The sequence below is a fragment of the Lycium ferocissimum genome, chromosome 10, assembly GCF_029784015.1.
Source record: "Lycium ferocissimum isolate CSIRO_LF1 chromosome 10, AGI_CSIRO_Lferr_CH_V1, whole genome shotgun sequence".
Lineage (NCBI taxonomy): Eukaryota > Viridiplantae > Streptophyta > Magnoliopsida > Solanales > Solanaceae > Lycium > Lycium ferocissimum.
This window is the reverse complement of record NC_081351.1, coordinates 29,840,767-29,867,448: the sequence shown is the minus strand read 5'-3', so window position 1 is coordinate 29,867,448 and position 26,682 is coordinate 29,840,767. Positions and strand designations below refer to the sequence as shown.

General features: G+C 35.5%; 2 protein-coding genes across 4 annotated transcripts; both read left to right on the top strand.

Annotated features, from left to right (window-relative positions):
• Positions 1-3,245: 3,245 nt before the first annotated feature.
• LOC132033287 (protein DA1-like) lies at positions 3,246-11,599 on the top strand. Of its 3 annotated transcripts, none has more exons than XM_059423218.1 (12): positions 3,250-3,408; positions 3,827-3,978; positions 6,010-6,094; positions 6,348-6,540; positions 7,050-7,170; positions 7,373-7,456; positions 8,960-9,079; positions 9,162-9,374; positions 9,479-9,541; positions 9,626-9,744; positions 10,029-10,087; positions 11,034-11,599. In XM_059423218.1, the coding sequence occupies exons 1-12, from the start codon at positions 3,402-3,404 to the stop codon at positions 11,342-11,344; spliced, it is 1,527 nt and encodes a 508-aa protein (XP_059279201.1). In that variant the 5' UTR covers positions 3,250-3,401; the 3' UTR covers positions 11,345-11,599. The 3 variants fall into 3 exon arrangements, with proteins under 3 accessions (XP_059279203.1, XP_059279201.1, XP_059279202.1); XM_059423219.1 differs by having other exon boundaries at positions 3,252-3,408; positions 6,351-6,540; XM_059423220.1 differs by lacking the exon at positions 7,373-7,456 and having other exon boundaries at positions 3,246-3,408.
• Positions 11,600-20,294: 8,695 nt separating this feature from the next.
• Positions 20,295-25,917, top strand: LOC132033286 (putative pentatricopeptide repeat-containing protein At1g19290). The gene is given in 6 exon segments (XM_059423217.1): positions 20,295-22,907; positions 22,910-23,056; positions 23,630-23,712; positions 24,112-24,276; positions 24,716-24,835; positions 25,330-25,917. Coding segments are annotated over 2 exon segments (2,682 nt in total). The 5' UTR covers positions 20,295-20,338; the 3' UTR covers positions 23,023-23,056; positions 23,630-23,712; positions 24,112-24,276; positions 24,716-24,835; positions 25,330-25,917.
• Positions 25,918-26,682: the final 765 nt, after the last annotated feature.

The following is a 26,682-nucleotide window of genomic DNA, read 5'->3' as shown; positions in this document are numbered from 1 at the left end:
AGTATATATTAGTATTAAGTATGTACATTATGAAATAGTACATTTGTCTTCAGAGTACTGATATTTTTAATGTTGAATGCATGTGCCTTAGAAAAGCTCCAATCTAAATTAGACTTTTATCATTTACCCTTAAAATTTTAGCTGAAACAAAAGCATGAATTCAATAGCCTAATTTGATCCATGTTAATGGCAAAAGATATATGTATAAAAAAATTCTATCTAGATCTCATCCCTTCATTCCGTCAAGGTTTATGTTCTGATTAATTCTCGGCTTTGAATTTGAATTCTCTTTGGTTCTTACTATCTCTGAACTCAAAAAAATCAGATAAAAACAAGTTGTCGGAGTTGAAGATGATGCAGGAATTCTATTCCCCAAAGATCAGAATTCATTAATTGTAATCTCAATTCCTTTGCAGCAATAAAAACTTTTTTTTAAAAAAAAAAACACTATGTAAGATTTAGGGGCAGCTTAATGGAATGGGTGGCCTAAAGCCAAATCGTAATACGACCTCTCAAGTATATTCAATAAAACTAGCTTTTGCGTGCGTCACACGTGTATCTCGTGTGTTATTCGCGTATCTCGTGCGTTCCGTGCACTACACGTGCATTTTTTGTTAATTAGTAAAAAAAATAATTAAAAATCGTATGACCTCAGAAACACGACTAGTGCATATATTAGTAACTTCCTCAATTTAATTTGAATAATAACTTTTCTCTTCTCAATTGTATTAAAGCACAAAATAGATAATGTCTTTTTTAATCTTTAAAAAACAGATTAACATTAATAAAGAACTCACTCATGCATATTTGTCTTTTATTTTTTATTTTTTATTTTTTGTGGTGTAAAATAGAAAAGTTGCAACTAAATATGGATTTTACTTACAAGAAATTATGTACTACTATACAAGTATAAAAGCACTAAAATCATGAGCATACTATACAAAGTACGTATCATTAATAATAAAAACAAAGGAGAATAAGTTGGGTTATCTATATTCTTCCTCTGCCTTGTGAGCTTTTAACAAAATGACATAGAATGAAGAAAACCTCTATAATAAAATTAGACGGATAGCCCGTGCTAGTACGAGCCCAACATTATGTGAATGTATCGACATTGATGAAGAATGTAATTTGGAAGGGACGATTATATTGATCAAAGATGAGGAAAAGATTGCATCATTAATATTTATTGCTCCCGCAATTACAGTTCAATTGAGAGTACCAATTGAAGCAGAAGTGCTCATTCCAAGACCTAGGATCACGACCTTAGTTTCCCAGGCACCTTCTTTTGACACGAAAATAGTTCCCTGAAATTACATGACTACTGCAAGGAACAAAAGAAATAGAAAACTGATTGTAAAAACCACTCCTACATGAATGGCAAGATCTGGGCAAAGTTTTGTCCCTGAAGAGGTAGCACTAGGAGCACCGAGCAGGGAATACAAAAGGTTTGTGACAGAGACTGAAGTAGAGGAGCTCTGGAAGAAAATACCGACTAGGAGGTACTCTATTGTAGAACAGTTGAAGAAAACACCCGTCCAAATCTCATTATCGTCATTTTCATTGGATTCCGCAGCTCACAGGAGCGCATTATTGAAGGTGCTAAGTGAAGCTTATGTGCCAACCGAGACCACTAGCGAGAGTTTGTCAGCCATGGTCGGATAAGTTCTGGAAGCCTACAAAGTCTCTTTTCATGATGTGCTGCTACCTGAAGGCTTGAGATACAACAAATCATTGAACATTACTGTAGTGCAGGAATAAATTCATTTCTAGAGTTTTGGTTGATGTCGGATCATCTGTTAACATTTGTCATTTCACCATTCTTTGAGCTTTGTTAATTGACATTCGGGAAATTCGTAAAAGTCACGTGAGGTTTAGAGATTTTGATGGAGCCCAAAAGAGTATCATTTAGAAAATTGATTTTGCGCTGCAAATTATCCCCGTGGAGTCATAGCGAAATTCCAAGTGCTGAAAATACCTGCTAGTCATAACTTACACACAATTACAGAGTATGATTTACGTTTTAATTCTTTAAACCATTACGTTTTAACTCTTTAAACCATTTCTTAGAATGAGTCCGCAAGCTAAGGAAATTTTCTCAAATCTATCTACACAGAGATCCAAAATTTCAAAAAAGTTGATGTGTCAACTTTTCCAAAATATAATTATATAAAAGTAGTGAAATTTGCCTGCCAATGATAAAAGAAGGAAGGGACCCACAAAGCGTATTAACTTTTGTCATTTTTTCAATTTGGAAGTCCTCACGCACAAAAAATCCAAAAGAGGATTAAGTCAAATTATTTTAAGTCATGACTCATGAGTTTTTCTAAAAAAAAGATTAAAAAGAAAAGTAAACATAAACCTCAAAGTAAACATAAACCTCTTTCTTTGACTCTCATTCTCAACGTTAATTTTCTTATAGTCCGAGAAAATATTACTCCGTCCTAGTTAAAATAAGTTTTTATTTATCCTTTAGCGCGCTTTTTAAAAAAAAAAATACTAATTTCTAGGAAGAAGCAAGTATTTTGACTAAATAATCCTCAATTAAAATTTGCATACAATGAAATATTAAACCTATTTAATGATATCGGAAAATTAGAGTAATTTAAAAGACTTCTTAAAGATATATAAATAAGGGCAAATATGAAAAAATAAAGCTAATTCCTTCTTAATTATGTAAGTAAACATTTATTTTTGATCAAAATAAAAAGGCGGAGTAAACACTTATTTTGTGAGGTAAACAATGTAACAAATAAATATTCTAATAAAGCATTTTAATAAATTACAAAATGTTATCTAAAGTTCAACTAAATATCAGGTTGACCAAAAAGTCCATTTAGGCATCATTTTTTTTTTTGTTTTTTTTTTTCAACGTCTCTTCAATAGCGTGTACATTGGCACTGTAAATAATTTTTCTTTTCAATTCAATATATCATTATTACTCACGAAGCTTCATTTCGTGAGTAAATAAAGTTTGAATATAATCATTAATTGCTACAAAATATACGCGGATTAAATAAATGTTTGAATGGGGGTATTCTGACTTGTGAAGAAAAAGTAAAAGATTCTTTTAAGATTGAAAAAAGAAATCAAAAGGGGCAATAAAAGTAACATAATTGTTTCTTTTTTTTGATCTGGGGTCTTTTTCTTTTTGCTAATTGTTGCAGATTCTTGGTTCTTTTGTGTTTAAGGTGAGTCATTTATGATCTTTTTTATTTGTTTAATCTGATTGTTATGCTAATTGTGTTGTTAGTGATGGACATGTTGAGCTGGAAGAATCTATCTTTTTCTGTGGTTAGAAATACTTTGTTCTTATGAATAACATAATTTTCTTGTATTTCCTGCAAATTTGGGATAACCCCTTTTGAATGCTTGAGTTTTAAGCTCTTTTTTTTGTTGCTATGGGTGGTAGGTGATTTTTATCTCTTTCTTATGTGATCTGTTGTTTTTCAGTTTACTTACATGTTCAAGTAAATTCATGATCATCAATGTCATTGAAAAACCAAAGGTGTTGGTTGGTTTATATGAGAAATTTGAAGCATATGTGTAGTTCCCTAATTTTGTGTTCATATTGGCAAGCTCTAATTTACTCTTAAGCATCCTTGATACATTGATTTTGTCATACTTTTTATTAGATAATCCATTTTAGTCAATTGGGAACCCTATGTGCTAAAAGATCTTAAGCATATAGCATGAATTCTGGCTAAACACAACGATGCGTATTGTTTGTCACGTCTGACAGCTCAAATCTTGGGCTGGATATTTAGTGTTGATAAGTTATTTTTTATAAATATTTCATTGGCACTATATTCATGTTTTCCTGCAGGTAAAAGCATCACGGACAATGAACCAATAGCATTTCACCTAATGGGCTGGCTGAGCAAAATTTTCAAAGGTTCTAACCATAAAGTTTCGGAAGGCCAATATGACTGGAGGTGTGAAGGGCCTACTGAGGAAGATGACCCATCTACAGCAGAGGTAAGTTTGGCATTGAACTAATGTCCAACGAGCTAATCATCCAGATTCATTAGATGCTTTTTATGAATGTCAACTAAGTATGGTAAGTAAGTTGCTCCCGCTGTTCAATCATTTGATAATCAGAGTCATTCTATGATAAATGATCGCTATGAGTCAAACTCAATGGAATTTGATCAATCCTATTTTCTGTCATTAAGGTGGAGAACAGAACTAAGAGGATAACAAGAAATTTACTAAGCAAGCTCCTAAGATACCCAACATGCCTTTGAATTGCTTACTTGATTTCTGATATTGCTCAGAATATTTAGGAATTCGGATTACCAAAACTTAGCAAGTGCAGGGTCTTACAACAAGAAGTTTCCTAAGCAAGCTCCTAAGACACCCAACATGCCTTTGAATTGCTTACTTGATTTCTGATATCGGTCAGAATATCTGGCAATTCGGATTACCAAAACTTAGCAAGTGCAGGGTCTTATAATTATCAGCATAATTGGTAATGCAGGGTAAGGCTGCGTACAAAAGACCCTTGTGGTCCGGCCCTTCCCCCGACCCGAGCATAGCGGGAACTTAGTGCACCGGGCTGCCCTTTTACAGGTAGGTAGTGTGGATGTCAAGTAGAAGGCATGCTGCTGGTGCTGTTCATGGCGAAAGGCATTAGGATTTGCTTGATTCTAAAGTTACAAGTCCAATTACTTGAATACTAAAAGTCCTTTCTGAAGTCTAGGATGAAATTATCTAAAGTGCTAACAGGACTTGCAGTCTTAACTTCCATAGGCAATGTGAAGAATGCTTTGAAATAGTACGCTTATAATGAAGCTGTTAGAAATTTGCAAGAGATTCTTTGTCTTATATTGGCGATTGGTATATATATATATATATATATATGAATTGGGTATTTGTAATACGTCTGGTGCAAAGACTTGAGGACTCTGGTAAGGCTAATAGTGCGAAATTTCACTACAACTGTTCAATTTTTGTTATGATGTGGGTTTTGGGGTATAGCTGAGTGCTGGGAATTGTTCAATTGCTAACATAGGATACTAGCGCACATTCTATTGGTGCTTGGAATCCGGCTGGTAAATCTTGACTATAGCCTAGCAACCAAGGGTGTGACTTAGTGGTTAATGAAGTGGAGGAGAACCATGAGGTCTCTGGTTCTGGAGACAAAAAATGCTAGGTGATTTTCTTCCCATCTGCCTAAGATTTGGTGGCAGAGTTATGCGGTATGGTGGAATTAGTTGAGGTGCACACAAGCTCTCCCGGACACCACCGTCATAAAAAGAGAACTTGCCTATAGCATAATGAAGTATAAGTTATTAGAGTTAGATGCTAAGCTTTCGATTGACAATATGAATCCAATGCCATCTGGTAGTCATTTTGGCTCATCCAAATTAGTGACTGCTCTTCGTGTTTTCTATGATTTAGTGATGGTACAGATGTGTTGAGATTGATTTCTCTAATTTGCTTGCGGTTGCATACTCATTTGGAGCTTTATTTAATTTTGACCTTTGTAACTTGGACATCTTTGTCCATCCCTGCTTGTAGCTTGCACTGTCTTGTTCTCTCATTAATAAATTTGTTTCCAACTAGAAGTCCATATTGATATCAATCTCAAAAACAAAATTTACAATATATTCTGAATTTTCAGGATAAATTGAATTGATGTGCATGGTTTACGATGTGTTAAAATTTAGACCTGCTTAACCATGAATCCATGATAATCCGCTATGTAGGTATGCTAGATTTTTCGTCGAAATATTTGTTCACTGAATTTTTTAACTATTAAGTCACTAAAAATGTAGTGCCTACTTTTTATATGCAAATCCTTGATACTTTATTTTGTGCTTAATTTGGTTGTTATCTTGGTAAGGTATGTTACTTTGCCATTGCCATTAAAGGATCAACATCCACCCCGAGCTTTAAAAAATCATTCGAACATGTCATATTCATACTGTGTGTGTATTTTTCTATTTTTGATAAGCATATCGTGTTGATATTTTATACTGTGTTTGAACTTGTTGTGTGCTCTAGGACACTTGGTCAGAGATTGAAGAAATAGACCGAGCTATTGCAATATCTCTCTTAGAGGAGGACCAGAAAGGGAAAGTTGTGATTGGTGAGTATTAGTTGCTTCTTAAAGCTTCCTCAAAAGTTTCTTCTTAAATAAATGAAAACTGAAAGTTTACATTTCTTTTGTTCTACAGAAATACTTCTCATTCTATGAGGAATCTAACTTCTTTATATCAGTTCTTCTTAGAGTCGACAAAGCATTTCATGGACAATCTTTGAGAACTAGCCGTGCTTGTTTATTTCCTTGACCAAAAAATATGTGCTTGATTTTCTAATTGTACCTTTTCTTTGATGTTTAGCAGATAGCGAATCACAACTGAAAGAAGATGAACAACTAGCCAGAGCTCTGCAGGAGAGCTTAAATGTCGAATCTCCACCTCAGCATGTAAGCAGGAATGATCATGGAAGCGGGAATGGATATGGAAATGCAAATGTAAATGGAAATGGAAACTTCTATCATCCAATACCTTTCCCATATTCTGCAAGCTTTAGGTATTCAAAATCTTCGTTGATGTTTTTGTATACTCAGTTCATTGGGCTCCGTCAAATCCATTATTGCATTGTTTTATTAGTCTTTTTATTTTCCTTAAATTTCCTTTGAAGTCAGCTGATATTTAGGTGGAAAATCCAAAAATAGAATGGACTTTGAAAGCGTGTGATTTAGTTAGCTAACATTGTGGTTGCTACTTGTTAATTACCATAAATATAAAACCTAGATATTTACTCGTTTCCTTCTTGATGAACATGATTTCTTTTCTCTCCTCTTCTTTTCACTTTATAAATTTAGTTATAGGTGTCATTATGTAGAAATTCGTATCATGAGATATCTGTATTATATGTAAGGAACAAAACGTTTTGATTTTGACCCTTTGTTTTGAAAAGGGCGAACCCTTTAGTTATGTCTTTTACTTTATTTAGTTGTGGATGGCGTGGTGAGAGGCAAGAGAAGGAAGCTATAATTTCATTTTTAGACCTAATACATGTATTATTTTCTGTGGTAGGGTATGTGCAGGTTGTAGCACTGAAATTGGTCATGGACGATTTTTGAGTTGCATGGGAGCAGTATGGCATCCAGAGTGTTTTAGATGTCATGCCTGTAACCAACCAATATCTGATTATGAGGTGCAATACTGCATAATTTTTATTTTTTCTTGTTTAGTCTTGTTATTTTGGTGTATTACTTTTTTTGCTTTTCCAAAATTGTTCATAATAATGGCGCCAAGTCAAAGCACATGTTGATTTGGATATGTAGGCAACCAAACAATTTATATGACAAGTATATTCATAAAATCTGTTTTAACTTTTCGATGTACTAATTATGCAGTTCTCAATGTCCGGGAACTATCCCTATCACAAAACATGCTACAAGGAGCATTATCACCCCAAATGTGATGTCTGCAAACACTTTGTAAGTACGAAAAATGATTGTTTCTCTTAAATCTTATGCAGAAGTCCTCTTACATTTTCTTAATGATTGTTTTATTAAATCTTCTGCAGAAGTCCTCTTACATTTTATTTTAATTTTTCCTCGTCATAAAAAGACTACCAAACGCTAGAAAAACATGTAGTTCTCCATCACATGCCTTCCTTAAAAGGATAGTGGCCCTTGGCACTTGTACCTCATTTTCTTTTAGAAGTCATTGACAGAAGAAATTCACAAACTTGTCTTCTATTTAAGGAAAAGTTTTAAATTACTGATTGTTATTAGCTGCTGTGGCATTAAACACAGATTTCTGCTCATTTATATTGTTTCCTTAATGCTTGGTTCATGTTAACGAGGTGGTACAGAGTTTAGTCTGTGCTAACATAATTGTAGAAAAGAAAGATCTCGATTTAGATCCTAAGTTTCTAGTCTACCATTTTCCGGAAGTTCTATCTTTATTAGTCTAGAAATCATGGGCGGTTTTGTCTTTTCTGGTTTGAATGTCATGGGCTGTATAGTTTAATCTCTATCTTCCGAGATGGGGGTAAGGTCTGCGTACATTTTACCCTCCCCAGACCCCACACTAGACCCCACACTGTGGGATTTCACTTTGTATGTTGTTGTTGTTGTTGTTGGGCTGTATAGTTTAATCTTTGGTCTTCCTAGTGTAATAAACAAACTAATAAAGTGTGTGGTAGGTATCTCAACATTTCATGAGTACAGATTGTTGAGGTTAATCTAGTAACATGAGAATCATTTTACTTAAGGTTCAATATAGTCATTTAAGTATGCACTTAACAGTTTTGGTCCTTTAAGTTTGCCAAAGTTCACTTTTGGTCTCCGTCAAATATTTACGGAACTCTGTCTGTTTTGTTTGAGGAAACAGTGGGAAAAAAGATTGAACTATAAACACCAAGAGAGTCCCATCAAATCCTAAAATATGCAACACAAAAAAATACACTAGTGACTAGACGATAAAAAGATATACAAAATAGCAGAAATTACATCTCAAAAAGTTGCACTAGACTCTCAAAGTAATTTAAAAATAGCAGAAACTACAAAAATTGTACCTCTAAATGGGAGTTCCCGCTAGTTGTTTTTTTTTTCTCCATAATTTCTGTCATAACTAACAGATAGTGTTCGTTTTTTTTTTTTTTTTTTTTTTGTGATAATGGTAACAGAATAGGTACTTTTGACCTGGGTGTTCGGTAAGTATTTGATGGAGACTAAAAGTGTTAACTTTTGACAAACTTAAAGGACCAAAACTACTAAGTGCGTACTTAAGGGACTATTTTGAACCTACCCTCAAATATTAGGGACCATATTTGTCATTTTCTGAAGTTTTCTGCTTTGAGTTATTCACTCTTTACCGATCCAAAAAAAAAAATCTGCTTTGAGTTCTTATTATAGGCTATCTCTTGTTGGTTAAGAATCCCTCTAGCTGCTGATAATATCATTTATCTGAGATTCATTTTCTTGTCTGTCCAGATTCCAACAAATGCAGCTGGGCTTATTGAATACAGAGCACATCCATTTTGGTCCCAGAAGTATTGTCCTTTTCATGAGCATGATGGAACACCCCGTTGCTGTAGCTGCGAGCGAATGGAGGTGAGGTGGATGAAACAGAACAAGATTTTAAAATTCTTGTACTTAACCTTTATTAAAAGGAGCAAATTTGGTTTGACTGCAGCCACGGGATACAAGATATATTGCCCTTGATGATGGTCGAAAGCTCTGTCTTGAGTGCTTGGACTCAGCCATAATGGATACGAGTCAATGTCAGCCCCTTTATTATGATATACAAGAATTCTATGAAGGGCTGAATATGAAAGTGGAACAGAAAGTTCCTTTGCTTCTGGTTGAGCGACAAGCACTAAATGAGGCTATGGATGGAGAGAGACATGTAACTGTTTATCCCTTTCTTTTCATACTTGTATTTCTCAATATTCATAATGTTTCTTAGTGAATAATATATGCTTATGTTTGGTTTTCATCCCTTATTGCCAGGGGTATCACCACATGCCTGAGACAAGAGGACTTTGCCTCTCTGAGGAACAAACTATCAGCACCGTAAGGATGTTTTTGGAAACTGAAAACTTAAATATCTTTTATTCAAATGTTAAATGGCAGCTCTCTTACCACTAAAATTGCCAGATACTGAGGCGGCCAAAAATAGGAGCTGGAAATCGGGTCATGGACATGAGAACGGAACCTTATAAATTGACACGACGCTGTGAAGTGACTGCAATTCTTATCTTATATGGTCTACCTAGGTACTATTTTGTTACTTTGCTCTGCAAAGTTGTGGACCGGAGTGCTACCGTTTTAACAAACCTGTTTGGTTAGTCAGAGTCACCTGTGTCCGTTCAATATATCTCAAGAGAACTAAAACATTGATAATTTTTAAAATGTTGATGATGCATTGCAAGTAGGCATTAAGCAAAACAAAAATAGGATGTCGCTTACTAGGGTTGTCGAAAAATTTGAATAGATTTTATGTTACTCTATGTGCATTAGTTTGATATCTTGGTTTCGAATATGACATGAATCTATGCAGGTTGCTGACTGGATCAATCCTTGCACATGAGATGATGCATGCATGGCTTCGACTAAGAGGTGCTCTCTCATTTCTTCTACTCTTTTTTTCCTTCCTTCCTTATTTGGGTGCCATCTTTTTCTTTTTGGTGTGCGCCGATAAAATGTCTGCTTTGCCAAAAGTAGCGGTAAATATCAGTATTGCATACATAACACAAGATTCTATTATGGAACCACTTTTATTTCTCCCATCCCTCTTTCTTTCTTGTCTATCCTAAATCAAAGCAGAAGAATCTAGGGATGTCAAATTCAGTGCAAAAAGTTGTAATACATGCGAACCACTTGGGTAGGCGGACTAAATTTGCACTGATGGGTCAGAAGTTTGGGAGATTAGGCCGTGCCCAACTTGACCATACAGTTTTAAAACATAGAAGAAAAAGTTTGTATTTCGATTTGTCCAAGTATATTTCTCTTTACATTTTCACACTCTCCTATTAGAAAAGAACTTTTTCCTGATTGGTGATTTAACAATTTATAGAATATGGAACAAACAAATGCTAGATGGTTTTTGGATTAATAATTTACCTGATCCATCTTGACTCAAGTAAACTTTCAGCGGATCAGGTCACGACCCATTTGTTGTGACTCACCATGCTTTGACACACCCAAGTTTAGCCCAACCTACCCATTTGAATCCCCAAAAGAAACTTGTAAGCTCCATATATTAAATTTCTCCTAATCTCCATTATTCAACCATATATTGTCTAGCAATTATATCATAAAATTTTCAGTGGTGTATATATCATGAATTATCTGCAATAACTCACTAAAATCAGTTTTGCTTATTTGCACTCCCGTAAATTTCTTTCCACTTCCAAGAAAGCAAAAAAGTACTAAAAAGGGAGAGATGCAGTAAACAAAGTGTATTGTGTGCAATTTATTGATTACGATTATTGCCTGCAGTGGCCATTATATGTTGATTTCTTGGAGTTTCTGATGTGGTCGATGTGTCCTCTATCTATAACAGGGTATCGAACACTTAGCCAAGATGTCGAAGAAGGTATTTGCCAGGTACTAGCACATATGTGGTTAGAAACCCAAATTACATCCATATCAAGCAGCGATGGCGCTTCAACCTCATCTGGCGTGCCATCATCAAAGCAGGGGATTAGATCTCCGTTCGAGAGAAAACTCGGGGATTTTTTCAAACATCAAATTGAATCAGACACTTCGCCAATTTATGGAAATGGATTCAGAGCTGGTAATCAAGCAGTGCTTAAATATGGACTAGAAAGGACGTTGGATCATATTCGGATGACAGGAACCTTTCCTTATTGAAACATTTGAGCCTAAAGGTTAGAAAACAGACTCACATTCATTTGTCAAGAAAGAAGCTTTGGTCCATTCATATTTAGTGCCTTGGACCATGCCATATCATAATACCTTAGAAGTGGAGGAAAGATATATTTTTCCTACCTCTGTAGAGTGATCTTGACACAACGAACAAGGAATAGACACAACAAAAATCCATTCTTTTAGCAAATTAATGAAGTCTTTTAGTTTGAATATCTACTTCGGCAGAATGCTTTTATATATTACATTGACAGTAGCACTAGAACATGCAACAATCAGACAAACTCTAATTAAGAAGACTACATTGAAAAGGGGATAGTGTCAGCCAGAGTCAGAATTTTCATTAAGGGGATCCAAAATATAAAAAAGTTACATACGTGAAAGAAGCTGAGGAATTCAACATCTACTGTATAGACATGTAATTTTATGACGAAACGGATGAACTCCCTTGCAGCGCTTAGGTCTGCCAACTGACACCGGTGTTGTACAGAAAAACTAGGATGTGATCATGTGAATGAGCTCCTTTGTCTTTCTTTTCTTGATTAAAGACACTAAACAGGATCAACAGAAACCTACGAGCAATAGCACACAAAAGTCAGCTGCAGCTCCACCATCTATGTAAATATTTTTCGTTGATCTTCTCATCGTTTAACCGTAGCTATAGGCAGAGATGGAGCCAGAATTTGAAGTTTATGGGTTTGGATTAATTTTTTTTAAAGTTATTGGGTTCTATATTAATAATTTGTCCATATTCAATGAATTTTTTAATACAAATACTGTATGAACCAAAACGTAATTTTATGGCCAAACCCATAATTTTTGGAGGTGAAGTAGGCCAATTGTTGCTCTATAATCATCGATTTAAACACCTCAACGGAATCATGAACACACTCTTTAGCTGAGGACAATCTCTCAAATACATATGTTAATGTTGTTGACTCGTTTTTCTTCTCTTTGCTGATTCCTCTCATTAGCCAGAGGAATTAGAATGGATTGTAATTAAGTTTAATGTTAATCCAAAGTTCCATTTGCTTCAATTTTAGGGATTAGGGAATGAAAAGTTAGTGACGACTGACGATGATGTCAAAACACTTAGAATGGATTGTAATTAAGTTTAATGTTAATCCAAAGTTCCATTTGCTTCAATTTTAGGGATTAGGGAATGAAAAGTTAATGACGATGATGTCAAATCACTTAAACTCGGAATTATTCATTCAAATACGATTATTCTTGTTAATACAACTTCATCATTTCAAACAGATAAAATGTCATTCTTCTGTGATCATATTCAGTAGAATTAATTTAATATAAAGAAATTTTAGAGACTTAGACAAGATTATATTTCTAATACATATATTATGTTAAAGTACTATCATTGATACGATTATTTGCAAAATAAAATATCTTCTTTTACCCTACATTTTTCTAAAATCTTTTGAGTATAGCATTGGCTCTCTAAATGATGATTTAGCACTTCTAGAAAAATAAACAAATAGATCTCAAAACATGTCGCAATTTTTTCAGATCTGAAAGGACAAACTTATTTGTTAGTAAAACTTAGAAATATGACAATCAGTAGCCCAGACTGACGCCTAAATTTTGAGATGTTAAGATTCAACAATCATAAATTTGTCTAAATAAGTTTTTAAAGGCATAGTTGATCTCAAACTCGATAAAAGAAGTGATAGTTGCCATAGTGATGGAGTATCATATTATGGTGAGTTATCTGACTTCCTCCTTTATCGCACTCTCCTTTTAGTCTATTTCACAATATAACTCCATATATATTTTTAAACGTTATTGGTTCTATATTAATAACTTCCATATTTATATTCAAATAATTAAAAAATGTTTTAAAAAAAAAACTTCAAACTTTTTATTTTATCATTAATGAGATAATTTATAATCTTATAAATATCTATAATTTATTTTAGATCAACTATTTCAAAAGTATTTATTTTTTTAACCTGCGTTCCCAAGTTAAATACGTCACATAAACGGTCAAGCACTGCAATTGAAACTGAACTAAAGTACTGTTTAGAACTTGAAGGTAGTTAATTTAGATTTTGAACAATCTTAAGTGGTAAACTGCTTTGTCCTTAGGACCCTTTGGTACGCGGAATAAGGTAGGATATTCCGGAATTAAGTTTGGGATAAAATTTATACCTTATTTTGATTAAAGTTATAAATTTATCCATGAATAAAATTATACCTTCAACCAAATAAGATATACATTTTATCTCAAACTTAAGCATGGATATCCTATTTTATCTCATCAACCTTAATATTCTTTCATTCCACCTCCCAAGTGAGATAAATTAGTCCCATAATCCCGGAATAATTTAGTCTACCTTACCTTACCCCCTGTTTGGATGGTTGGTTCCCATGGTTCATTAATGTATGGTATTCTATGAATCCATGTTTGTATTCATTATTCTTAAAAGAGAAAAGACATCATTTAACCCCTGAACTTGGCATGAAAACTCAGTTTGGAAACTAAACTTAACTTCTATTTATTTACCCCCCTTAACAACTTACTTAGTGGCCCGGACACAGGCGCGTGAGCGCCTCACCCGCGCGTTAATTAATTTTTTTTAACGATTTTTTTTTTTTTTTTTTAATACAAATCGGCGGGAACGATTATAATCGTTCCCCCTTTTTAATCCCAACCCGACCCACCACTCTTTAGAACCCTAAGTTCAACTTCATCTTCATCTTCATCACCTTCAATGCCCCATTTTTTTTTTTCCCCATTCATGAAATACCTCTTTGCTCACACCATTGCTCCTTCATATATGTATTCTTCCTCCACGAAATTTCTCCATCAAATTTCTCCTCCAAATTCTGTCCATAATCACTCGTGTTCTAATTCGAAAATTTTGTGGGTTCATAAATGTCTCAAGGTAGTTGCATTCATCTCACGTAAAATGTAATTGTGGCACCATTGCAAAACACCTCACTTCATAATAATCCGGACGGAAATTCTACAAATGTCCGAGGCCTAAAATTCTTGTGGATTTTGGGAATGGGAAGATGAATTGCGAGATTCGGTGGAATAATGTTCAAAGTTTGACGTCGTTGTTAGATGCGGTCAAGATCGAAAGGGACAAATTGCAAGAAGAATTAATTGCCATTGAGGCTAGACATCTAAATGAAGTTAACAAAATGAAGGAGGAATTAATTGGCTTGAAGAGTAAACAACAATTTGACTTGAAAAAAGTTCTAAACTTGGAGGAGAAACTTGCAAATACAAGGATGTTGCTTTTGATTTCGTGGGGAATATTTATTGGCTTTTTGGTGGCTTCGTTAATGTTGAATTTATGTTGTTGTATGTTGTAATCGCGTAGTAGGTAATGTAAGAACTTTATGGTCTTGTTGTAATGTAAATGTCATGGAAGAACTTTATGCTCTTGTTGAAGAATTTTGTTGTTATGGAAAATATTACCTTGAAAATGATAGCATAAGTCGAGAAATTTTATAAATTACTTTAAATAGAGAATGCGGAGACCTAATCTATCATTACTATCTCGGATCCTCTTTACATGAACAAAAAACACTATGCGGTTCTCATCTAAACATGCCTTAAAACACAACACATCTCCTATCCCTAATCGGCGGCATCAATGAAGGCTTTCCGACCTTGAGCGAGGCGCGTGTATACGCCAACCTTGTATTTCATATTATACTCATGATCGTCGTAATGAACAACAACGTCTTGTCGGTGTTTGGAAGAAATTCTAATATGTCGAGTTGGAAGGATCGCAAAAAAAAAAAAAACATGTTATTACCAAAAGAGGTAAAAGAACAATTGAAAATATATAATACGACAAGACTTACGAAATCGTCTTTTTCGACGTACGATTTCGTCAATTCTTTGTCAAAAGACATTTCCATTTCATCCATCTTAGATGAAGGGCCTCTTTAATGTCACTATATGTGTTAAGAGTTATTTGAGTTGAGTGAAAGTGAAATGGAAAGAAGGCCTATTTATAGTTGAGTTGAGTTATAGTGTTAGTGTGATCAAGTACTTAATGATGTCTCGGATTCATTGGTTTGACCATCACTCCCAAGTACACTACCATCATTTACTAACTCGGATTCAATGTGTTTTGGCCAAAGTATAATGCATTTACTTGCATCATTCAATGTGTTTATGCATGTTTCAAATTTGCTTTAGTGTTATAATGCGTCTCTATGCATTTAATGTCATGCACAACACCGAAATCGAAATGTGTAAACTTAATATTTAGCTCAATTTTGCTTGTTAGCACTTCTTTTAGTTATGTTTAGTGTTATACAAAAATAAACAAATAGCGTACTTTAGTTATCTCAAAACCGGGGAAATATGTTTAGTATACACAAATTTATTTTTCAGTTATGTTTATCTGAAAGGACAAATACGGGGCAAAATTTGTTATTGTTTCTTAATTGTTGTATCCTTGAATGCTTATTGCGAAAGTTAATTATTTATTAGAAAATGACAAATCAGTACGCCCAACTGACGCATTTAATGTGCGCATTTGAGAAATGTAAAACCAGGAAATATATAGCAAAAGAATTCAATACGGGGCAAAAATTGCGATCAGCTTAATATTCCAACAATAGAATGTCACTAAATAATTGCGATCCATGACTTCAAAATTGATAAAGCCTAAGTTTTGACAAATGTACATCATCTACCATAATTGTTTTACTAAAACAACATTAAAATTCAACTGTGCTCATAACGATTTACCAAAGACATAAAATTCATTCCATTTCATTTTGGGCGGTGATGAACTCGTTTGACTTAAAGAGTTCAAGCTTTGACACCCTTGTTCTCATTCTCTTTTGTCCACTCATTTATTGAAGACCTTGTTGTGTCATGATGGACTACTTTTCCATTTTAGTCCTCCTGGTCTTGGTTTGTGTTGTCAAGACTACCGGTGACTTCTTCTTGAATTCATAGGCATGGTTGAGTCCGATTTGCCATTCCAGTGCATTAGCAAAATAGATATCCATTAGGCTAAATAGATCTCCATTAGGCTAGATTGTTTACGGTAAATGGTTAATGAGGTTGCAAACTTACATTGACAATTTTGAAACCACTTTGGGTACGAAGCACTCCCGTTCCCACAACTCTTGGCCTCTTAAAGGGTGCCCTCTTCCGATGGCGATACTTGCATGAAGCCTAAGTCACATTTAAGGTGTCAAACACTTAGAATTGTAAAATTGATTAAGTGGTAATTTAACAAGCTAAGTAATACGTGATGTGATGGCATCTGCCCTTCAGATTGAAATCTTTGCGGCGGCGACCATGGCCTAATTCATATTTAAGTAGTTAGAGTCAATGTAAGGACGTAATATTTAATCAAGTAGTAAATAACAAGGAGAGTTTTTTGTTTGGTAGAACCTCTTGGTCTTCCCTTCCTCTACTTGGTTGGGAATTACTTGGTATTGTAGAAGGACCAACACTTGACCTTGTTGAACTAGTACTTGTCCCTCTCCCCCTTGCCCTTCCTCTGCCTCTCACAGATTGTGGATTCGTAGGACAGCCCTTCTTATTGTGACCCTTTGCATGGCACAAGCGGAGTCATCTCAACCTCTTTTTGAGCTTCCTGTCTTGTTTTCTGTCTGCTCCTTTCTTCTTACAACTTGCACAGGCTTTTTAATCTCGGGTGGGAGGACGGGAGGATTGGTTGTCTTTGGCCACATTGCCATATTAGTAACGAGTTGAATGAATGAGTTGTATGTTTTGAGGTAAGTGTCCTTAGTGTACCAATGTGCAACATAGTCAATAGGTTCCAATTTTTAAAATGAAGTGCGGCTATGGCATGACGGCGGGGAATACCTTTCGGCATCCAAGATCTACAAGTGCAAGTATTGTTGTTCGGATTTACTATGAATTTATTACCCCCACTGTCCTTGACCTCAAAGCCATATTCACCATTCCATTCAAAGTACACTTCATTGACTTTGATGTGTTCTCTTGCAATACCTTCAAAGCCATTGGGCTGATGTTTGTTACCAAGTCTCAGAAAACTCTCTTAGTTGTCCTACCCTTCTCATCATTTTGACTCTAATTTCCTCAAGCATTGTGATAATGGTCTTGTGCCTTGGGCCCAAAATCCAGGAATTAAAACTCTCGGCCATGTTATTGTCAACACTATCACAACTTGGTGAGGTATTTAAAGTAGACCTTGGACCACCTATCTATGTTGTAATACAACAAATCTCCATTTATTCCATCACCTAACTTCTCCATATGATCCAAATTTTTTTGCAACTCCTGCTCATATGTGGACTTAGCAAGAGTTTCTAATCTCTATGCCTTTCCATTTTTTGGAAAAATTGGCAAGCACATGTCTTGCACACATTCTTTGTTTGCATTTGGCAACGGATCCTTAATGGCTATATCCAGACCCTACAATAACATGTAAAAAAATATTAGGTGACAGTAGAGCAGCATAAGTTAAAGAGAATGAAAAAAATTCGGAAATCAATAACCAAGAATACATTACCTTTTGCATATCGAAAGAGTTGTCAAATCGGTCCCATCTCCAAGCTCAAGATCATGCCTTAGAATGTTGACAAACCATCTCCAGTAAAAGTATTCTCAACTTGACAACACGCCCAAGCCGGTGGTAGCATCTGGTTGTTCCCGTCCTTACAAACAGACCACAAGCAATTGCCCTTTACTAACACCTTTTAAAAAACACCCATCAACCCAATTGCTCTCCTACAACCAGCCTTGAATGCCTTCTTCATGGCATCAAAACATATATAAAGGGTGAAACCTTTTGATTCCACCTTCAAAAGTTTCTTCACTCGACCTAACCACGCATGTGCTACGGATTAGTCCTTAAAAGCTCATCCCTATAATCCAAAATTCTTTTGAACTCCTCTACATTGTCACCCATGATTTGTTGCAAAACAATGCTTCTGGCTTTCCTTGCCGATCCTACCAATATACACCTCGATTCCTTTCTTACCAAATTTTGAAGCTCAAAATTCTAATGCCGAGGTTCGAGAAATAATTCTATCCTTGTACCTTTACGAAATATACAAAGAATTTACCAACTTGTTCTTTGTTGTGCCATTGCACTTGTGAACGGGATTATAATTCTTCACAACAAAATCATTTGTTCTAGAATCGTTGCGGCAAACAATAACCATTTAGTGCACTTTACCCTACCCTAGTTGGTTCATTGACATATTTATCCAACTCTACATGTTCTTGAACCGCATACCTAGTAAGTGCTTTCCTAAGCTGTTTGTTTAGCACTTTCAAATGCAAGACAGTCTCCCAAACTATTTCTTTACACTCGGGATAAAAAATAACCCTATTTCTAATTCTTTTTGGTCTCCTTGACTTTTTTTGTAGGCTTTTCAACCACACCTTCGTCATCGGCTTCATCATCGGTCTACATTTCAAAGCTAACGGGTTCATCGAGTCATAAAATGGCTCATCCCCAATTTTCCTTCAAAAGTACTCTTACTTCTAGATAAATATTCATCGTGTCCCATATCTACCCTTTGGCCCTAAATCTATCCTTCGGATCTCTTAGCCTTTCTTTCTTCTTTTTTGATTTTAGAGCCACCTATCTTTCCTTAGATTCCTATCCTCCTCATGAACATCACTATCAAATTCGGAATTCTTCACCTTCCTCTACCACTACATTGTCGGACTCTCGATTCACTCTCACTTTCTAAGTCGGAATCATCATCATCATGTGCGGAAGTAGTAGCCGGTCGAAGGCCCACCCGAGGGTTCATCAAGACCAACGACCTCTTCAAACCCTAAGCCTTCACTACCCCCAAATGTTTGACTACCCTCACCCGCCCCTACCTTTTCATTTATATCTTCGCATGTGGGGTTATCAAAAGCGATAAAGATTCCCCCCCGGGGGTAATAGGTGGAAGAGCGGGGGGACCACAATAGGTTCCTCGACAAGATGAGTCAGAAAAATTACAACAATATCTCCGTTTTTTAATTGAGGTGCAATACCAATAATGTCCCTATCACTTTTAACTTCTACTACAAATCGACATTTAGGTGGTCTAATATATACACAACAAGATGAAACATTATAACCGATTTCTTTAACATAGTAAACAAGCTCAAAATAAGAGAATTTATCAAGATCAACATCAAAATAATCGTCACACTACCTCAACATACTTAATACGAGGGTTTTTTCTAAATTACCTCGTGGTTAAACCTCGAAGTCACAAACACATCGTCCATTTTCTTCACAAAACATAAAATTTAAAAAAAATTAAAAATTACAAGATTCAGTTACCATTTACACCAAAAAAAAAAAAAAAAAAAAAAAAAACGAAGTTAAAGATTAATTTTTTGCAACAGAAATCGAAATCTAGACAAACCCTAACGAGAACAACAAGAATCGTGTACCTTTGTGGCTAACTAATCTTGATATCACTCGAAACGACAAGATTTACGTATATTTTCGGATTTTAACTTTGCAATGATCGGTTTGTGGAGGTTTGGTTGTGTAGTGGAAAGGGGAAAAGTGTCGATTGGAACCGTGGTTGGGTTTTTGTTTGGGATGGGTCGATTTTAATTGGGGGTGGGTCGGGTTAATTTGGGTCGGGTTTTATGTGGGTAAATAAACGGGTAAAAATAAGTTGGGGAATTAAAATAAATGACGTGGACCAATTAGCTCGCGCGTGTCTAATTTCTACTATTATACCCTCACCTAGGTACCACCACCCACTACCCCTCACCACCTAGAGGGGAACAATAATTAAATCGTAACCCCCATCCCTCTATATCTAATTTCTAATTAAGAGTTAAGAATATTTTAATAAAACAAGTTATTACGCACCTCACACCAAACAATATAAATATTATTAAATCACAACCGATACAATCTATCCAAATATCACCATATAATCCATACAACACAGCAACCGTGATGGCAGCGGAAACAACCGTCCAAACAGAGGGTTAAAGTACAAGCCATAGCAAGTCAGGAAATGTGTGAACTAATTAGTTCCTTTCCAGTAAAACACCCTCCATCGACAGCAACCATGATGGCAGCAACAACAGTATACCACAAATTCACTTGTGTTCTTCTCTCTCATTTCCAACGCCGTTATTCCACCAACCACTCTCCGTCAACTAACCAACTCGCCGATCAAATAACCCGTCTTTTAATTCTCCAACGTTACACTGCCGTTAACAACCTTAAATTCGAATTTTCCGACAACCTCGTCAACACTGTTCTTATAAAACTCAAACTTAACCCTAACGCTTCATTGCATTTCTTTAAATTAGCTTCACAAAGACAGTATTTTAAACCTAATTTAAAGTCTTACTCTAGGATAGTTCATATATTATCTAAAGCAAGAATGTTTGATGAAACTAGTTTTTATTTATCGGAAGTTCTAGAACTTTCTAGAAGTAATAAGAGACGCGTGTCGTTTTTATGGGATGAATTGGTGTCAGTGTATAGAGAGTTCAAGTTTTCACCTACAGTTTTTGATATGGTTTTGAAAATTTACGCAAAAAAAGGGTTGGTAAAGAATGCACTTTATGTGTTTGATAATATGCCTAAGTGGGGTCTTGTGCCAAGTTTGGGTTCTTGTAATAGTTTGTTGAATAGTTTGGTTAAAAAAGGTGAGATTTTTACTGTTTTTTCTGTGTATGATGAGATGATAAAGATGGGGTTTAATCCGGATATATATACGTGTACGATAATGGTAAATGCGTATTGCAAGGAAGGGAAAGTTGATAAAGCTGAGATTTTTGTTGAAGAAATTGAGAAGAAGATGGGGTTGGAGTTGAGTGTTGCTACTTATCATAGTTTGATTAATGGGTATGTGGAGAAGAAGGATCTTAAGGGTGTCGAAAGAGTGCTGAGGCGAATGGATGATAGAGGAATTTCAAGAAATGTAGTTACATTTACGTTATTGATTAAGGGTTATTGCAGGCTGTGTAAGATGGAGGAAGCAGAGAAAGTGTTCAGAGAAATGAAGGAAAAGGATGAGCAGGCGTATGGCATGTTAATTGACGGGTTTTGTCAGATGGGAAAAATGGATGATGCGCTCAGGATTCGGGATGAGATGTTAAGATCAGAGTTTAAGATGAACCTGTTCATCTTTAATTCTTTGATAAATGGATACTGCAAAGCTGGTAAAATTAGCAACGCCGAACAGGTTGTTAGGGGCATGATTAGCTGGAATCTAAAACCTGATTCGTATAGCTATCACACCCTTCTAGATGGTTATTGTATGGAAGGACTGATGCAAAATGCATTTAACCTCTGTGATGAGATGATTCGCAATGGTATCGATCCAACAGTTGTCACTTACAACACTCTACTAAAAGGATTATGTCGGGAAGGTGCCATTGCTGACGCTATGCGTCTTTGGAATTTGATGCTTAAAAGAGGTGTTGTTCCTAATGAAGTTGGATATGGTATTCTCTTAGATGCATTTGTTAACATGGGAGAATTTGAAAAGGCTTTGGTCTTGTGGAAACATATTCTAGCCAGAGGGCACACGAAAAGCAGGATTCTCTTAAATACGGTGCTCAAAGGATTCTGTAAGATGGGGAAAATGGTTGAAGCCGAGCGGCTTTTTAACAAAATGGAGGAGCTTGGCTGTTCCCCTGATGGAGTAACTTATAGGACCCTAAGTGGTGGGTACTGTAAAGCAGGGGAGATTGAAAAAGCTTTGAAAATAAAGGATGCCATGGAAATGCAGAATATTCCTGCTTCCATTGAAAATTATAATTCCCTTATTAGTGGACTTATAAAGGCTGGAAAGTTTAGCAAAGTCAAAGATCTCCTCAGTGAAATGCATGAGAGGGAATTGACCCCCAACATTGTTACACACGGAGCCCTTATTGCTGGTTGGTTTAAAGAAGGATTGCCTGAGAAAGCTTTTAAAGCGTATTTTGAGATGAGAGAGAGGGGATTGAATCCGAATATCATCATAGTTAGCTCCATTATTAGTGGATTATACAAACTTGGTAGAACTGATGATGCTAATATGGTCCTGCAGAAAATATTGGATGCAAAGTTGTATCCTGATTTGAGACATATTTACAGTTTTTCAAACTCTAGGACAGTGCTGCCTGCTGTACAGAAAATTGCAGATTCCCTTGATGGAAGTGCCACAAAATCTGTTGTTCCCAATAATGTCCTGTATAATCTAGCTGTGGCAGGGTTATGCAAATTGGGGAAGATCGATGATGCAAGAGATGTTATAAATTACTTCTCACAAAAAGGCTTTACCCCCGATGAGTTTACCTACTGCACCTTGGTTCATGGCATATCGTTGGTTGGTAAAGTTAATGAAGCTTTCAATTTGCGTGATGAGATGCTAGTAAAGGATCTTGTTCCAAATGTTGCAGTATACAATGCTCTAATAAATGGCCTTTGTAAAGCAGGGAACACTGAACGAGCATTGAGACTTTTCAATAAGCTTCATTCGAAAGGGTTATCTCCCAATGTTATAACTTATAACACTCTGATAGATGGATACTATAAGATTGGTAAAACTAGTGAAGCTGTGCAACTGCTGAAGAGAATGAGAGAAGAATAAATCCTTCAATCATAAAATATTCCATTGTGACTAGTGGTCTGCATAAGCAAGGTGATATTCAAGAACCAATGAAGCTTTTAAATTGGCTGATAGAAGGAAGGCTGGTTTAGACCAGACTCTTATGAGACAGAGCAAAAAGAGAAGGTAACGCATTTATCCTACTTTAGCTGATAGACGGATGCTTTGACATTGATTCTCTAATTTGCTTGCTGTGGCATAGTCATTTGGAGCTTGTATTTGATTCTGACCTTTAACTTGGACATAGGTCCACACTGCTTGTAGCTTGCTTGCACCGTCTTGTTCTCTCAAAAACAAAATTCACATTGTATTCTGATTTTCAGGATAAATTGAATTGATATACACGATTTACAATGTGTTAAAATTTAAACTTGCTTAACCATGAGTCCGTGATAATCCACTCTATTGGTATACTACATTTTTCATCAAAGTATTTGTTCATAGGATTTTGTAACTATTAAGTCACTAAAAAAAGGTAACGCCGACTTTCCATATACATATCTTTGATACTTCATTTTATGCTATCGTTATCTTGGTAATGTACGTTATATGCCGTTGCCAATAAAGGATCAACATCCACCCTGAACTATAAAAGATCATTCGAACATGTCATATTCATACTGTGTATATTTTTCGGTTTTTGATAAGCATATCGTGTTGATATCTTTATACTGTGTTTAAACTGCTTGTGTGCTCTAGGACTCTTGGTCAGAGATTGAAGGAATAGACCGAGCTATTGCAATATCTCTCAGAGGAGGACCAGAAAGGGAAAACTATGACTGGTGAGTATTTGTTTCTTCTTAAAGAAATGAAGACGGAAAGTTTGCATTCCTTTTGAGGTCTTTCCTATACTCTCACAACCAAAAGCATGATATTCTAGCTGCAGTCGAGTTCATTGCTGACATTATTTGGAATTCAGACTTTCCATTGTATGTGTTTCAAGGCTACTGAGTACTTCCATATATGCGTATTTTAGCTCATCCATGATATAGCGCTGTTGTTCTATAGAAATACTTCTCATTCTATGAAGAATCTAACTTCTCTATATTGGTTCAGCTTCTTAGAGTCAACTAAGCATTCCATGGACAATTTTTAAGAACTAGCCGTGCTTGTTTATTTCCTTGACTAAAAATCTGTTTGATTGATTTTCTAATTGTTCCGTTTTCTTTGGTGTTTGGAAGATAGTGAATCACAACTGAAAGAAGATGAACAACTAGCCAGAGCTCTGCAGGAGAGCTTGAATGTCGAATCTCCACTTCAGCATGTAAGCAGAAATGAACACGTAAGCGGGAATGGAAATGGAAATTTCTATCATCCAATACCTTTCCATATTCTGCAGGCTTTAGGTATTCGAAATCTTTGCTGATTTTTTTGTAAAATTTTAGAAAACTTTATCTTACTCAGTGTCATTGGACTCCAACATCTCCATTCTTGCATTTTTTATGTCCTTGAATTTTCTTAAATTTCCTTTTGAAAAGCACTTTTGCCAATATTAGACCAGTAATTTGTGCTTGGCCAAGGTTCCAAAAGTGCTTACGGGGAAAAGCTACTTTTTTAGCTTCTGAAAAACAGCTTCTGCTACAACTCAAAAAACATTTATTTTTCTCTAAAAGCTTGACTAAACACCTCAACTCTCTAAAATAGGAAATTTTTTGGAAAAAATAAGCACTTTTGGCTTCCAGAAGCTTGGTCAAATAGGCTATCAGAATCAACACAACAGCATAATGATTAAAAAAAAGAATTAACACATCTTTTAGACCTAATACATATCTTTTTCTGTGGTAGGGTATGTGCAGCTTGTAGCACTGAAATAGGACATGGACGGTTTTGAGTTGCATTGGAGCAGTATGGCATCCAGACTGTTTTAGATGCCATGCCTGTAACCAACCAATATCTGATTATGAGGTGCAATACTGCATAATTTATAATTTTTCTAGTTCAGTATTGTTATTGTGGTGTATTACTGTTTTTGCTTTTTCCAACATTTTTCATAATAATGGAGCCAAGTCAAAACACATGTTGATTTGGGATATTTAGGCAACCAAACAAGAGTTGAATATTTTAAGGGCGCGAAAGAGGTGCCAGAGGGTGGGATTGAGGCAGGAAGCAGATGTAATATAAATTCCTGCACATCTACTTAGGAAACAATAATCTAAAGTAAATAACTTACTATAAAATACGATTTAGAAAAATATGTCTGACCAAGTTATAGATGTTAATAATATGCATTATACACAAATTGTCCATAAGGTGTTCAATACTTTCTGTACTGATACTGTTGTTTGGTACTTATCATATAGGTAATGGACGTAAACTGTCAATCATCTGAAAATGATAGCATTACATGACAAGTATATTCATGAGATCTGTTTTAACTTTTGGATGTATTAATTGTGCAGTTCTGAATGTCTGGGAACTATCTCTATCACAAAACATGCTACAAGGAGCATTATCACCCCAAATGTGATGTCTGCAAACACTTCATTAAGTACAAAATGATCATTTCTCTTAAATCTTCTGCAGAAGTCTTCTTACATTTTCTTAATTTTTCTAAAAGGAAAAGTCTGCCGAGGCAATAAAACTGGTTTCTGCTCAGTCAGTTTCCTCAATGCTTGATTAATGTTGACGAGGCCGTGCAGATTTTATTCTGTGCAGTCCTTTAAAATAATTGTAGAAAAGAAAGATCTTAGTTTAGAAATCATGGGCTGTTGTGTCTTTTCTGGTTCAGATGTCATGGGCTGTATAGTTTATTCCTTGGTCTTCCTAGCGTAATAAACAAACTAATGAAGTGTACGGTAGATGTCTCAACATTTCAATAAGTACAGATCATTGAGGTTAATGTAATAACCTGAGAATCATTTTACTAAATTCTCTATTTTCAGTTCTTATTACACTAACTTGGTATAGGCTGTCTCTTGTTGGTTAAGAATCCCTCTAGCTGCTGATAATGCATCATTTCTTTGAGATTCATTAAGTGTTTCCTGTCTGTCCAGATTCCAACAAATGCAGCTGGGCTTATTGCATACAGAGCACATCCACTTTGGTCCCAGAAGTATTGTCCTTTTCATGAGCATGATGGAACACCCTGTTGCTATAGATGTGAGCGAATGGTGGTGAGGTGGATGAAACAGAACAAAAGTTTCTCAAAATTCTTGTAATTAACCTTTATAAAGAGGAGCAATTTTGGTTTGACTGCAGGCACGGGATACACGATATCTTGCCCTTAATGATGGGCAAAAGCTGTCTCGAGTGCTTGGGCTCTGCCATAATGGATACGAGTCAGTGTCAGCTCCTTTATTATGATATACACGAATTCTACGAAGGGCTAACCAGAAAGTTCCTTTGCTTCTGGTTGAGAGACATGTAATTGTTATCCCCTTCTTTTCATACTTGTATTTCTCCATATTCATACTATTTCTGAGTGAAGAATATATCGCTTACAACATAAGCACGAAAGAACGGTTCAGAAACCTAAAGCTGGAACATAATATTAAAACTATCTCCAGATTCTACACTAAAAAAATAAGGGAAAATAACCTTAAAATGTGGAGATAATTTTATAGATTGCATGTTCAAGAACAATATGATAGGTTTATCAACCATCTTTTCACTGGCAAGCTGCACTAGACTAACATATTGCTTACAGCATAAGGACGAAGAACAGGGTTGTGTTAATTTCTCTCTACTTTTTGTTGGTTTTCACCAGCTTGTGACAAGCACGGACTAGCATATTTGGCAGAATGGAGATATAT